The 16259-nt window shown below is 46.9% G+C and overlaps 1 protein-coding gene across 3 annotated transcripts in view; it reads right to left on the bottom strand.

Annotated features, from left to right (window-relative positions):
* LOC130404459 (ryanodine receptor 2-like) overlaps positions 1-14466 on the bottom strand; it is a 29244-nt gene extending 14778 nt beyond the window's left edge. The window contains exons 1-22 of one of the 3 annotated variants that reach the window (XM_056609197.1): positions 14253-14466; positions 13683-13929; positions 13160-13247; positions 12972-13061; positions 12577-12741; positions 12314-12376; positions 11415-11546; positions 10481-10593; positions 6806-6902; positions 5811-5983; positions 5298-5349; positions 4918-4971; positions 4504-4603; positions 4073-4152; positions 3542-3618; positions 3388-3461; positions 2993-3073; positions 2529-2617; positions 2125-2253; positions 1835-1939; positions 1556-1637; positions 125-1458 (exon numbers count right to left, since the gene is read on the bottom strand). In XM_056609197.1, the coding sequence (XP_056465172.1) occupies positions 125-1458; positions 1556-1637; positions 1835-1939; positions 2125-2253; positions 2529-2617; positions 2993-3073; positions 3388-3461; positions 3542-3618; positions 4073-4152; positions 4504-4603; positions 4918-4971; positions 5298-5349; positions 5811-5983; positions 6806-6902; positions 10481-10593; positions 11415-11546; positions 12314-12376; positions 12577-12741; positions 12972-13061; positions 13160-13247; positions 13683-13929; positions 14253-14379 (3552 nt within the window). In that variant the 5' untranslated portion in view covers positions 14380-14466. Of the gene's footprint in view, positions 1-124; positions 1459-1555; positions 1638-1834; positions 1940-2124; positions 2254-2528; positions 2618-2992; positions 3074-3387; positions 3462-3541; positions 3619-4072; positions 4153-4503; positions 4604-4917; positions 4972-5297; positions 5350-5810; positions 5984-6805; positions 6903-10480; positions 10594-11414; positions 11550-12313; positions 12377-12576; positions 12742-12971; positions 13062-13159; positions 13248-13682; positions 13930-14252 lie in introns of all 3 variants that reach the window. The other 2 variants (XM_056609198.1, XM_056609199.1) reach the window with 2 other exon arrangements.
* Positions 14467-16259: the final 1793 nt, after the last annotated feature.

Genomic DNA, 16259 nt, shown 5'->3' on the forward strand with positions numbered 1-16259 from the left:
TATAAAAATAATTTAGAAGAAAAATAACATGCGTATATACTACTTATAACCTTGCTCGGAGAGTTATGCCCTTGAAACACTGCATTCAAAAAGCGGACAAGCTGCTAACAGACACAAGTCACACCTGCAGGACCTTCACCTGATGCTCCCCGGGGACAAAGTGACCTGGGGCGCTCTGTCCAGCGGCGGGCGCGCGGTACAGGTCGGTCAGACTCGCTGTAGGGTCGTCCGTGTGGAATCGATACTGCCCGTCTTCCTTCGTCAGGCGCATACCAAATATGGCTGAGAGGCGGTCCACCTCTCGAGGGGACGCCGCCGGGGGCTTTGCCCCCCCCCCCGCCCCAGCCCCTTCCCCCAGCTCCCACCCTTCTCTCTGGAAGGAGACGGGCCGCCGATCCCGGAGAGGGGCCGACGCCTCCGCGACCCGGTCCAGCGTGGGCTCCGGGATGCTGCCTAGTGCGTCCAGCACCCCAGTCCTCTGGAAGGCCTCGACGATGCCCCCGTTGATGAAGGCCACGTACAGCGCGTAGAGGACGGTGCGCACCGCGGCCCAGCCCAGCGCCGCCGTGCCCAGGAGGACCCATCTGACCAGCCACACGGGCGCCACCAGGAGGTCCCTCGCCGTCATCCGCTTGAAGTACTTCCTCGCGTTGCGGCGGGAGAGTAAAGGCAACAGCGCACCAGACGCGTTTTCATGTGTCGAGCCAGGCTTTGCGTCCGGCTCTTTCCCGTTGTTGCTATTAACATTTTCCTCCTCATCCTCTAAATCGCTGCCAGAACTTTTCTGCCCGGCGCCGGAGTCGGATATCTGAGACGCCAGCTGCATCTCGAAGATGGTGTCCTCGCAGAAATTGACAAACATCTCCATCTTCTCCTTCTCCCCTCCCTCGTTCACCACGTCGAAGATGAACTGCCTTTTGGACTCCTTCACCTGGGGCTTGTCCCACTGCGTGCGGCTCGACCCGCTGATCTCAAAGTAGACCCGCTCTATGCGCTTCCCGCTGCCCAGGATCTCGATGCGCCCCAGGTATGGCCGGAAGTAGGTCAGGATGCACTTGGCCAGCTCCAGGAACGTGCCGAGCCGGGAGTCGTTGGGCATGTGCTCCGACAGGTTGGTGAGCAGCACGGCCAGGCTGAAGCCGATGTCTGTGGCTGGCTCGTGGAAGCGGTCCACAAAGCCCTCGTAGTCCAGCAGGGGGCTCTCTGCGTCGGTGCAGGACAGCAGGAAGTGGGCCTCGGGCGGGGAGAAGCGCTTGCACCTCTCCATGGCCTTCTGGAAGTCCTTCCTGGACACGCAGCCCTGGGCCTCGGGGTCGTACTCCCGGAAGGCTTCGGACGACGTCAGGTCTTTTAGCTTGAGGAACATGTCGAAGAACTTGAGGATCATCTCCACGTTGCTGGAGGACTCCACCAGCATGTCCACCATCTGCTTCCCGATGGTGCCGTTCACCACGTTACCTTGGTTATGGAGGGAGCAGAGGAAGAGCACAAAAATGAAGGTATCAATCCAGTAAAAGCCTATAAAACCCCGGTGAGAATTGCATTACAAGCCTACCCTCTAACAGCGAGAGCAGCATTACAACCATGTCCTTCTGCAGATCCATCAACTCCTTCAGCAGATTTATTTGCCTGGAATCCTGCAAACACAAAGTTCCTGCTATAAAATGCAGACGCTGCTTCTGTCACGCACGCATAAATGCATAACCATTGCAGAAAGCGCCACAATAAGCACTTCAAATAAATCCCTTAAGCCTGTTAGGAAATACATAAATGTGTAAACTGAAGACTGGTTCCCAGAATGAGAGGAAAAAAGGGCAGAATAAACAGCGGCTACCTGCGAGAGCTTCATCTGCATGTGAGCGAAGACGTGGAGGAATCCCACCACAGCGTCCCAGAGGCGGCTGTGGGCCAGACTCTGCTGGTTCCCCGTGCACGGACCCTGGAAGCGGTTCAACGCATTAATTAGCCACATTACCTCTGCATGGGCAATAGCTTCAGCTTTGCAGAAATAATAATAATGATAAGGCAGAGCTGTGTGAGGAACACGGGGCAGGGGTACATGGGCACAGTTCCAAGGCCGGGGGACGGAGGCCTAATGCGAGGGAGGAGCGGCCATCGACTGACCTGTATGTACTCGGTGAGAGTATTGAAGACCTGCTTGGCCGCACTGATGGCCTTAGAGAAACTCTGCCGCCCGTGGTTATCAATCACTGCCTTCCCCGAGTAAAACCAGTAGAAATCACTGATTGACTCCTGCGGTGGGAACAGAGGGTGAAAAGAAAACATGTGTGCATGTGTGTGCAGGCGTCACCTGCTCGATGAGAACTCTGTCAAGCTGTGACACTGCCATATACAGGTCTCTATAGTAAAAATACAATGCAATACAAAAACACACCGATTTGCACACGGTTGCACCTGATTGATATACATAGCACATGCAGTAATGTAGTCTTCACATCAGAATGATCGATCATTGTGAGGTGAATCCACTGAGGTGGATTTTGTATATCAAATGGGGTTCCTTTTACCTGTAGCCTTAGCAGGTAGTCAACAGTGGATATGATGATGTTAACTGTGGTGTTGTTGCCGGTTTGTGTTCTCAGGTAATTCTGGAATTCTTAATCAATCAGAAGAAGAGATGTAGAAAATAAATGTGAAAATAACTTTTTGCAACTTTTTGAAGATTGCATCTCCTACTAAACCATAAAGGACTTGAAATACTAATATAATGCAAAAAACTATATACCTATATATTGTGATATGTGTGTGCATTATTTCATCATTGTAATACTAAGATACAGTAATGAATTACCTGTTGAATGTGTTAATATCCATTTTAATACACTGCCAATGTCAATATTTGCAGAGCACATTAAATATGAACAGTTATATGTGTCACATAAATATTAACAATATGGTATTGTTATAATGAATAGATTATTTATATATGGATGCAGAGGGATATATATATTCACAAACAAAAATAAAAAACCTGAGTTGTGTCCTTCACAAAGCAGCTGCAGGAAACGAAACAGATCACAGGTCAATTCTTCGTCTGGCATCACCTTCTCCCCTGGGAGAGAGCGAGAGATAGTGTGAGTCTGTGTGTTCTCGCGTACAGATGTGTGTGCACACACACGCATGTGTGAGGGGCTGGCGCATGGGTGAGTGCAGGACGAGTGTGTGCGTGTGACGTCGAAAGGAGTGAGGACAGAATAGGTGGGTCTTGATAAGGAGGGGGAGGGGAGGAGGGTAGAACGACACAAAGAGACAGTGATGAGCACATTGATCGAAAGCAGACAATTGCTGTGGATGGAGCAGCAGAATCAGAAAGGGGTGTCTCTGTCCCTGGTGTTCCTCCTCCACATTACCATATGAATGGCATACCTGAGCTATCGTCCACAGTCATCCCTAATCCTTCCGCTTTGTTCTGCCTCTCGAATGCATTCAGGTCCAGCACACTAGGCGAGAGAAGAGCATGAGAAAACACACGCGCGCAATGGCTCCATCGCTACCATGCAAGGGTATGCAAGGGTCTCACCTGCAGGATTGCATGAGGCCCGCCATGCTCTTGAAGAAGCCCACGTCTCGCCTTTCTCGAAGATACCCCAGCATTTTCTGTCACATGAAACAACAAACTTAAAACAAAGACACAAACTTGGAAAACCTTTACTATGGTTCAGTACATATTTACTTTAATATGTACTGAACTTGACATTGAACTAATTATACTTATTATATTCTGTAACAACACCAGCCCTTGCCCACAAAGGCAAGAGCTGATGTTGTTGTTTTTTCTATCTTTATATATTTTACATCATATTGATGTTGTATAAAATGTGAATGCAAGAGTAAAATACTTATTTATGACCTATATATAGCCGTTGGCTATTGTAACAGATAATTTATTCTTGGCAAATTTTATTTTATCCAGTATTATAGGGGACAAAAACAGATTGTGCTATAGTGTGGAATAGTTCATTTGTAGTGTGCAATAGTTCATTTGTTTATTGGCAAGACACAAGACAATAGGGTTTGATTAATTTTCCAACTGTGCTACTGGTAGCCATACTTGCTGCACAGTCGTATTTCCTCCATTCAGGATGGAAATACCCAGCTTTAAAGTGGATGAAACCATGGAGTCCATCTCTCCTGTGGATATGAAATGAGGAAACACATTTATAGCCGTGACTCAGGCCATAATAATTACAGCCTCGCAAAAAGACGTCCGATTTTGTGGAACAAATAGCACCCCGCGTGACTAGAGCTCGACGTACAGCTGGAGTGCATTAATGCATCCCAGCACACCCATCAACACTCTATTAAGCACTTAAACATGGGTATTGTGCGGTGCTAAAATACATTTAGTTCCACATTCATCCTGGTTTTACCAGACCTGATATATATACATTAAATTTTCTGTTACAAATAATCACATCCCCTTTCTGGGCTGGACTGAGCAGGAACACTCATCTAGTTCCGAGAGTCCCTTGAAGGGCTCACCTTTACTGGCACTGATGGTCTGCAGCACCATCTCTGCAGCGCCGCGGTCGTGGAGCCGGGCCTGTTGATACAACAGCTTCTGCTTCTCCATCTCCTTCTCCTGTGCAGCACAGACACACACACACACACGCACGCACGCACGCACGCACGCACGCACGCACGCACGCACGCACGCACGCACGCACGCACGCACGCACGCACGCACGCACGCACGCACGCACACACGCACACACGCACACACGCACACACACACACACACACACACACACACACACACACACACACACACACAAACATCCACCCGTCACAATCCCCTCCCCCTTTGCTGGGATGTATTTGTTGTGTGTATAAAATGTAAACATGCACACTGAGTCTTGAAACACTTGTTGCAGTGCTGCCCAGAGAAGGACTCACTTCAAAGGTTTTCATCTCCTCGTTTTCATCCTCTTCCTCCTTTCTTTGACAACTCTTGAGGGAGAGGTTACCAAGAAAATATTAAATATCATACAAACAAACAAATAAATAAACAAATACGAAAGCCTTGCTGGAGAAAAGGCCATGGGGATTTTTCACTGGCATAGAGGAGTACCAGCATGACAAAATGCATTTTCCACTGCAATGACAAGCTATATAATTTGACTCACTGCTATTATCCAGTAACCATATTCACCATTGCAGTATTTCAGAAGAACAGGGACAGAAATCATGCGGAATGCGACAACACTTTATTTGCATACAAATCAGTAGCACAAATCCATAGTGATTATCCAAGCAGTCTCCAATGGGAATCTTACCTTAGCCATAATTGTGGCATAGGACATATACAGCGTGTCGTTCCCAGGTTTGCTGTCAGACAGAAATAAGAGGCGAAAACAATGAGTTTTGTAAGCTCAGTGGAGCGTGGCATTGTTGTGTCATTACTGGGAACGCCCAGAACAATATCAATTAAGGTCTTTTCAAGGTGATTCCACAGGGGACCAGGGGGCTTGTCTCACAAACACACACACACAGTTGCACACACACACACACACACACACACACACACACACACACACACACACACACACACACACACACACACACACACACACACACACACACACACACCCTGAGAAGCCAACTGATCACATGGGACGGGAATGAGGCATCAGGCTCCCATCGCAATCGCATATCGACGTTCCTCTGGTGTGCTTTAAGTGGTAATAAAAAGGGCCTCTTATTGCATCGCTAATGACGAATACAATACACGCACGCACTATCATTTTCGGTTCCACACTTGCTAACCCTACACACATAGTGACACACACCTTCCTTCTGTCAGGGCGCTCTGGCTGAAGAGCGTAATGAGTTGTCGGAGGGGATCGATTGGCTGGGCACATTCCTCCACCCCCTTCTGCTTCCTCTTCTCCTCCTCCTCCTCCTCCGCCTCCTCCTCCTCCTCCTCACTGCTGGCTCCGCAGTGCTTCATCACTCCCCTCCTCTGCAGTCAGAAGACACCGTTAAGCCTTTTCATGTGTGCTCTTTATTAAGGTTTTCGCTATGGCTGCGTGCCACGCTCCCCGGTGCTAACCTTTAGCCACGGGCCGACTGTAGTGTGTGTGGTTGGGTGCACGCAAGCGCACACACGCACGCTCAAATTTGCACACTTGCACTAAAGTCTCCCACATCACCGTTGGCGCTATGCGTGCTAACTTCTACCATTGATTAAAAGTTTTTTAATTATTTTTCCCTCTTGACTCTCATTTCCTAGAAACGATAAGACTTATCAAGCCTGCTTGATCCATGCCCTCACTCTCCTTCAGGAAGTGAGCCTTGAAAACCCTTATGCTTCGAGACCTCAGCGCAGAGATTCAGGCGCAGACATGCCAATATCCAAACCGGCTAGCAAACCCACATACATGCACACACATGCACAGCCCACCCATCTTCATGAAGGAACGTAATTTATTGTAAAGTTTGGCTTTTTTCTCTGCAAGGGCTCGACGACAAGCAGATAGATGGCAAGGCCGTGCCGTTCATCACGACTGAGACATTACATCCCACTCATACATTAGCTGTTACAGTAAATAAGGAATAGGCCGCAACACCCTCCCACCAAGCTAACAAGAACACCATTTGCAAGATGCAAAGAACTTGAAGTAAAACAAGTGCAATTCATCCGTCTATACATATATACATATATACATATATATTTTATGTATAAATATATTCACACACATACACACACACAGAAACACACAGAAAAATCAATGTTGAAAGTTTTTTTTCCCCATAATTCAACCGAGCGCTGGGTCTGACTTACTGCTAAACCCTCCACAAGGTTTTCCTCAAAGCTGTGATCCTCAGCTGATATCCAGGACTTGTGGTAACCCTGGAGGAAGAGGTTGACGGCTCTGTGCCTGGGAGGGGGGTACAATCAGGGGATATATATAATCAGAGACCACTAGATTATGCCCAGTGCACCCAGTGAGCTAAATGCCTGGGGTACGACCGATTGGGGATGGTACTCTGAAGTCTGAATACATACAATGTGGGTTAAACATGGCAACATCTGTCTGTAAATACAGCGTAAAGACATATTTAGAAAGCAATTCTCAACGGGGTTAATGTATGTATTCACACTGAAGCGATTTGAATATGCACAATAGGACTCGGCCCGGTTGGCCTCATTTGTTAGTGAATTTTGAACACTGATATGTCTCTAACAAAGCACTTAGAACACTTAGACTAGCCGCGCAAAACAAAGCCATCCATAGGCCAAGTTTAATTTAGGATACAGGGGGTAGGACCGTGTAAGGAGGCTCAGATTAAACCTTAGAGTCTATCGTTTGTTTATTAGTTAAGGTATACCCCTCGACTCCATTACAGAGTCTGCTAGAATAAACACCCTTTAGTTATATGAGCCCCATAAAATGCTTATGCCTTACATTTCATGTAGCAATGCTGACTATGATCAATTTCCTCATTAGCTTTTTGTGAGTACAGCTTGTTTGTGTGGTGTTCTTGTTTCTGTTACTCCACTGCCCTCGGGTCTGGTGGACCAAAACATTATTGGGTTTTCAACACAATACAGCCATGAGATTTAATGTAAAAATACTTAACAGATGGTGACTTTACATAAATTATAAGCAGCATTGACAGCATTTATGGTTTATATTTGCCATTTTCTGCTGGGAGATGACATGTATCAATACAACTGCTATTAGTTTGTGATTGAATGTGATTTTTAAATGAACAATTATAATCAAGACATGGGTGGAGTAAGTTTACAATTATGAATTAAACAAGGTTTTCATCACTTTTGATGTTTATTGCTTTGAACTGAACACATTGGACACAGTAGTACTATATGGAAATATATACGTAAATTAGCCAGATTAAACACATATTCATGCCATTGAGGGACAGATTTGAGTGTATGCGTTTTGTAAATGACTTTGTTGCACTTGATACATGTAAACTGTGTCTATCTCTCCTTCTTGGGCCTGAACGCATCGCACTATGTGTGTGAGTGTGTGTAAGTCTGGACATGTAGTCCACAGAGTAGCTGGGAGGTGATCTGATTTTGAAAATAAAATAAATCACAAACCTAATTGACTGGGAGTGTGTGTGTGTGTGTGTGTGTGTGTGTGTGTGTGTGTGTGTGTGTGTGTGTGTGTGTGTGTGTGTGTGTGTGTGTGTGTGTGTGTGTGTGTGTGTGTGTGCGTGCGTGTGTGTGTGCGTGTGTGTGTGCGTGCATGTGTGGTGGTCTATTGGTGGAGGTTGTTTGGTGTAGGGGGGATTAATGGGACTAAGATTGGGACATTTGGAAATGCTAGAAAGGGTTGTGTTTAATCTATGAAACATGCTGCAAATCTAAAGGAAGACACACACACACACACACACACACACACACACACACACACACACACACACACACACACACACACACACACACACACACACACACACACACACACACACGCACACACACAACCTCACTATGATGGCCAGCAGTGTTGCTATTATTTTAACTACATTTCTCAGTAGTGTAGCAGCTGTTTTTCGAATCAAATGGCTTTCAGTAGCGTAGCCCTTTTAATGATCAAAAGTGTGAGCTACACACAAGCTATACAGGCCAGTGTTTCTGAGGAAGAATTGCGGCCATACTTTTCTTCTGCGGCCTGAAACCAAACCTCTATGGATGATTCAAAGCTCATTTATAGCTTTGAACTGCGTGAGCCTGTGTGTGGTGCACACCTCTGAAACTCTGGCACTCCGCACTGAGAGCGTGTGAACTGCATGTCCACAACAATGGTAAAGCCAGACGGTGCCCAGAAACACCACGGCACTAAACGCACCAAACTATGGCACCACGCACTAAACGCTGGGCGCTCCACAGGTGCTCTACTCCACTGCCTTACACAGACCTGTGCAGTAGCAGACACGAGCACTTCTTTTTGATGGTGACATCGTGAACACACACACACACACACACACACACACACACTCACACACACACACACACACACACACACACACACACACACACACACACACACACACAGACACAGACACACACACACACACACACACACACACACACACACACACACACACACACACACACACACACACACACAGATCAACATGCACACACTCTCGACACCTGCTGTCTTGTTATTATTGTGTGTTTGTTTTATTTGTGTTTGATGCCAAATTGTTTTCGGAGCACTGATAGCAGAGAACTCATCTTATTGTTGCATTGGAAAAAAAAAAATCCCCAGACTATCTATTTGATTGAAAGCGTTATTGATCACTGAGATAGCAATTACTTGGAATACAGTTGTTTTCTTCTATGTAAAATATCCCCTTTTCCATGTGGCCATAGCCGAGCTTGCTACATTTCTCTGGGGGCCGGTATCAGAGTAGGGAAGCTTTATTGAAGGTGGGGTAATGGGTAGCTTAGCTTACTACACTTTCCACATGGCTTGCCCAACAGACACACATAGACAGTCACAAACACACACACGTCACACACACACACACACACACACACACACACACACACACACACACACACACACACACACACACACACACACACACACACACACACACACACACACACACACACACACACACACACACACACACAGGTAGGAGGAAGGCAGAGCAAAGGTACAGAAAAAGTGTTTTTCCTTCATCTAACATATTTACCTTCTACCTACAGTTCTCACCCTTTTATTGCCCTCGGGTCAGGGACATGTATCATGTCATATAAATGTGTTTGGGGTGCACAGCACACTCATTTAAAATTGGTTCTTTGTGATCTTCTTCACATAAATGACCAAAGGCTCAAGAGGGTTGAAAAGAATTATTCAAGGAAACATTGAAACATCACACAAGAGTGCCACACCTATATATATGTTTATTTCAAACATTTTGTATCAACCAAATACGCACACGTATGTGTTTTATGCAGATATGGATGGCATCTATGTTTTATATGCAAGACATTAACAATGCTTGACCTATTGGTCCTTACAGAAGTATCTAAAGCGGAATTGAATCCAGCAATTAAAAATAATTTCCAAATTATACTAATAGTATAATTACTGATGAAAGACTTTCAGTTAATACTGCTCGAACACAAATAAACCCTATGATAATCACCCCTTTCGATGAACAATAGATAAACATTTAGAACTACATTTTCAAGGCTGAGAACTTATTCTAGACTGAAATAATTTGAATATGCACAATGGGACTTGGTCCCTTTTGGCCCGATTGGTTAGTAAATTGTGAACATATCTGTAACAAGGCACTTAAAACACTTAGGCGAGCATGCAGAGCAAAACAAAGCCATCTACATGCCTTATTCAATTGAATGGCCTTATTGGTTCTAAACAGAAGCTGGGTGGGGACACTGCTACTGTTTAGAACCAAGATGGCCGCTACAGTGAATACGGTGGGGTCTGGTGTCCTGAGATCTGACCTGGGCAGGTTGTACAGGGGGGCCATCCTGAGGCAGGCCACCACCGCTCTCTTCCTCTGCTTGGATAGAACCGTGTGCCAGGCGGCTCTCTTGCCGCTCTGAGGGTGTGCCACCTGGAGAAGAGCCAAGCGGCAGGAAACGGTGAGCGAACGCACACAAACGCTTTAATCCCTCCTCACCAGAAGGGGGTACCAACCAGCTGCTCTTCAGCCCAGGTGGGGACGGATCCTGCATGCTTCCTTTTTTGGCCCGTGACCCCTAAGTTGTGGATTTTTGTGCATCTGCCTCCCCACACATTGTTTGAACCCCATCAACAAGCTACACGCAGGGACGCCAAGAGGGGGGACGGGGGCCTGGGCATGACAAAGGGCCGGTAAAACCCCCACCAAAAAGCACAACAAAAAGGACTGGCAAGGAGGCCACAGGCCCATGGCCTCTCTCTTTTCATGCCCGCTACGTGCTACATTTACATTGTTGATATACCGTAGGCCCTACCTAGTGAATAGAAACAAACTAACCAGCGACTGCAATGTTCTTGCGGCTCTACAGCAGCAATGAGATCAAAATTGTGAAACCGATATATATAACCATTCTAGTGCAAATAGCCATAACTAAGTATAGTGTTTGAAACTTACATTTGAATTGCTAAATAATTTGGCCCTGTCTGTTATTTATAAAGTACCTTTATGAGAATACCTAAAAAAAAAATGAATTTATTGATCACCATCAAATATCAATATAGCTCATAATGCGGCAACCTCCCAAGGCGAAGACTGATACGCAGATGAGCTCAATCAGGTGAATATAAGTGGGGAACCCGACCCACAGGTCAAGGGCAACACAGATACTGTATCTGGTTCTCCTTTTGGTCCATCCATTAACACCTCCGTCATTCCAGAGAGTCCTTTTATGTTCCCCTCTCTGTGAAGCCTACCTGATCCAGGTAATAGAGCACGCGGGCGATGTGCAGGATCCTCGTTGCATTGCTCTGGATGTCTGTGCTGTCCTTATGCGGCCCAATTGGCTCGCTGTAGAGGTCCTTCTGCCACTGGCTCACTGTTGAGTCCTGCTGAGAGAATATAGGAGTAAATGCTTACTGCACTGTATTTATATAGAGCTTTTCTCACCAGTCCTTTATCATTATTGCCTAACATTGACCCATTCATACACACATTCACACACAACGGCGGTGTCAGCCATGCAAGGCAACAGCCAGCTCGTCAGGACTAGGTTGGGTTAGGTGTCTTGCTCAGAGATAATTTAACTAGGAGAAGCCGGGGATTGGACTAGTCAGTCAACCCTCCTGAGCCATCCGAGGCTGATGTTTGGAAAACAAAATGTTAATGGGAAACAGGCCAGTGGATTATTCTCATTACAGTCAAGTACGACTGACTACTGGAACACATGATTGGAAGAATAGTGAACATCTTGAAGTTTAATTAAATAGTGTGCACACTAAAGTTGCCTTGGACAAATGTAGTGCTCTCAATAGTCCAAGACTCAACAATAATGAATTCATATGCAAATGATAGTGACGGTTTCTGTGTATTATGTTTAAAACCTTTTCATCAGTATCACCAAGGAAAATAAAATGAAGCACATTAAAAATCGAAGTTTAGTTATGTTAAACAATCCAAAAGAAGCCAGCCTGTGCTGTAGATATGCCAATGTTAACAAGTTTGCTATGGGGGATGGGTAAGGTTGTTTTCCCTAAATCTTGTTGCTATATTATCAAGGGTCATTTTTTATGCAAACTAAATCCACCTGTCAAGGCATTCGATTAGAAGCAGAAAATGGAAGCTTTAGTTTCTGTCAATCAAGGATTGTCTTTACCCGGCTCTGAAGCTGTAATAGACCATTACAGATATGCTCTTGAATCTCAACGTCTGCATCCCTCTGTGGAGGAAAAAGAAACGAAAAAAGTCATGAAAGAAATACATATGAAAACAACAAGGAAACGATCCAGTCATCCGACCGTTTATGTATTTTCTTTCGTTTTAAATTTGTTCTCTCGGCAGTCTGGGATTTCAAATTCATTGCACAATGCTGTGGGACGGCTTAAGGAAAAGGGGACATGACCACCAATTATTTTCTACCTGATGGAGGTGGCTCTTGGCCAGTGCGATAAGGCTCTGGTCGTCTGGAGAGCAGAAACGCAGGCCTACAGGGAGCAGCCTTTTCACGGCAGCAACAATGAGAGAGGTGTGTGGGGAATAGCGATCCCCCTTCCTTTTTGACTTCCTGTTCTCATGGTCCATGGGCTGAAAATTGAAAAACCCATGAAGCGAATGATCAGCCTACTTGTTAAACGACTGAAGGGGCAATTCTCGCCTTGACAACGGGTGAAAAGGGCTAATGTCATTGGAAACGCAGCACTGGGACTTATTATTGCCTGCCATAGGTTGTGACGGGAGTTCAGCCATGGCGGTATTTCAGGAACATTCAGGGCAGTGATCAAACTTGACATGCGGATTGTGCTTTCACTGCTAACCTTGGACATCTTGTCATTGCTGTTGACCAGGAAGGCTGAGTTGTTGATTTCATTCTGGACCACGTAGTTCTGTTCCTCCCACTTGAAATTCTGTTGTACATAAAGGGTGTGTGAGTTGGTACGCTGTTGAGAGGATACACTTTTTAACCAAAACAACCCTCATTATCTGTCCTCGCCCACACACTCACATGAGACTTGGCCCAAAAGGTAAAGATGTCGGCCACCATGCCAAACAACTGCTGGGCCTCTGGGTCGCACTCCTTTAACCAGCTGGCTCTGAAACAACCAAACATGCCAACAATGCTACAGAGATTAATTGCATGAAAGCTTAATAGGAACCATGGGAAAAATCTTCACTGCATATTATTTGTCAATGTCCGGCGAAAACCTAGTCCCTTCCAAAATGTAATTAGAGTTGATAATTTCTCAGTTATTATTACGATTATTTATTAATGTTCAGCTGTTTTCACCGGGGGGCAGATTGCTTACATGAATTCTTAAGCGCTGAAATATTTAAACAAATATTTGTCTTTATTCATATTTCAAACCTTTTAGCTGGTATGACATCAATCACCCCTCCTAATCAATAGTGTATGATCACGAGGGCTCCCCTTTTGATATCGACTCACAGGGTGAGTCTTGTATGTATGCATTGCCTGGGCCTCTGGGCCATGTGCTGTGTACTGTAGCACACTGTTCCGGTGTCCTCACCGCTTGGCATCCACGAAGGGGATCAGCAGCAGGTAGAAGGCGTACAGGTCCCGCACCAGCACCATGAACTTCTCCTGGATGCGCAGCTCGGCCTCGGAGCGGTCGCTGTGGGACGCCACGTCCATCTTCATGCGCTCCTCCTCCTGCAGGATGCCCTCCGCCCGTTTCCTCAGCTTCTCCATCAGCGGCAGGAAGTGGCTCTTCAGGAGGGCGGGGCAGGCCTCACAGATGATTGGCTGGGCGAAGACTAGGGAGACACACCGATGATGTGTGAGAGTAGTGAATAACATCGGTTGATATCAGCTGCACTGAGCTGTGTTTAAGAGAGAAGAAGAAGAGAGGATGATTTTTACTAAACTAAACAACGCAAAAAACGTCCCCTCTCTCCCTCCCTATGTTTCTCTGCCATTGACAAGTCTTACATTGCAGTAATGAGCTGGGAGCGTTCAGAACCTAAATTGGCTCAAACGGAGGCAGCCGCCATCAACATATATTCTCCCGGCGCACCTCATTCACTGAAAGCTGACGGACGGCGCAGACATTTCTAACAAAACAACTTAAATGCTCCACCTGCGAGCTGCTGCATCCAGTCCCCCTGGCACTTCCCCAGGTGGTTGTGGAGGATACGGAGGATGTGGCCCAGTAGAGCGGTGTCGAGGTGAACCAGCTGTCCCACCGGCTGCCACCGGCGGGCCATGTAGCTGCACACCAGGGGCAGGGTGACCTCGGTGACGTGGCCGTAGTGGGCCTGGCGAGCCCCGGCGCCGGCGGCTGCCAAGGTCTCCACCTCCCCCAGGGCCTGCTCCAGGGAGGGCAGCAGGGGACACAGCTCCTCCGCGCTGCCGGGCACCCCCAGGTCTGGGGGACACAGATAAGCAGGGAGCAGCGGCAGACTGAGTGACTGGGCGTGTCACTTGGCGGTGAGGGGGAGCGTTTGGGGAGGTGGTGCTTTATGGCTACCTTGTCTCTCGGTGTCGCTCAGCGTGTGGAAGATGGAGCTGGGCTGGTCCTGGGCGAGGGCCGGCTCCAGGACGCTGACTGGGATCACCCCGATCAGGGCGGCCAGACAGGCGCCTGCGGCTGACCTCTGTCTGCGACGGAGACACGCGGATGAGGGCGGGGGCAGGGGAGACACTTCTCATGGTGACAACCAGCTCTCCTAATCATTAGCTCACCTACTGAAGAACTAGCATCTTCGTTATGACCTCTTCTCAATTATTAAAACCTTTGGATTAATCATACACTGATGTGTTTCATAGGAACTCGATAGTTACTTAAAAAGACGCAATCATACTGAATCTACTCAAAAAGAGTGCGCTTGGAATAGATATTCTAGTTTAGCAACTCGTTCTACACATGCCAGACCAAACAACCAATCACGCCAGCACCACACACTCTAGCAGGCAGTAGAGTGGCAGGAGAGCGCTAAAGGCTTACCCCTCCACATACACTTTGCAGCTGGTGCCCAGGCTGTACAGGCAGTTGAGGATCCGGTAACAGTACGCCTGGACGCTCCCCACTGGGGAACACAAGGTCAGGCACAACAGTGCCACGGTTCACAGAGTCAGTTTGCACCTTCGCTATTCGCGCACTTACACAGGCATAGTGCGTACGACATATGGCCTGGAAGTATGCCAGAAGAACGAAGAGCTCGAGATGCAATCGAAATAGGAAGTGCACTAGCACAGAGCTGGCCAGTGTTTTCTGTCACTTTTCCAATCGAATCCTGACGGATGATATCACATCCATCCAACATTTTAACTTGACTGCTTTAATTATTCATAATGAACCATGATCCAAGCTGTGAATACTACTTGACTTATAAACAGTAATGTCCCTCCGGGTTCATCCGGTGGCAGGGGAGGCTGGGAGCCTGGACAGGGCACAACGAAGCGAGGAAGACCGTAGGGAACGATGACGAGGACGACGATAATGATTGCAGTTTATTATTAACCTAATGACGGATTTATGGGAAGGTCGAAAGATCAATGAGGAGGAGGATATGCCAAGGCTGCTCTGTGGTTAATGAGATCTGATTTCAAAGCAGAGGAAGAGGAGCAAGGAGAAGGGAGAGGACCAGGCTGTTTGTGTGTACGGGGGGGGGGGGTTCCCTGTGTGATTTAGGAGGTGTGGAGCCAGCTGTTCTCCCTGCTGCTTAGCATATGGGCAAAGGTAACAAGCAAGGACTCTCTCTCTCTCTCTCTCTCTCTCTCTCTCTCTCTCTCTCTCTCTCTCCTCTCTCTCTCTCTCTCTCTCTCTCTCTCTCTCTCTCTCTCTCTCTCTCTCTCTCTCTCCTCTCTCTCTCTCTCTCTCTCTCTCTCTCTCTCTCTCTCTCTCGGTATGGAGAGGGAGCCCAGCAGTCTTTTAGAAGTCATCTCTCATGCAGGTTCTCTGCGTGATTTGAACACCACTTCATGGTGTGCCTCACGCAACTACATCAGGTTGTAAGGATGTTAAAAGCTATCTCTTTCATGGAGTTTGAACAGTTTAAAGACAATTACAAATACATTGCCAAAGTGTGTTTTTTGGGATAACGGCTTATGTGCAATGACTCAATGTATATGTTGTCTCCTTCTC

This window comes from Gadus chalcogrammus, chromosome 15, assembly GCF_026213295.1.
Source record: "Gadus chalcogrammus isolate NIFS_2021 chromosome 15, NIFS_Gcha_1.0, whole genome shotgun sequence".
In the NCBI taxonomy this organism is placed as follows: domain Eukaryota; kingdom Metazoa; phylum Chordata; class Actinopteri; order Gadiformes; family Gadidae; genus Gadus; species Gadus chalcogrammus.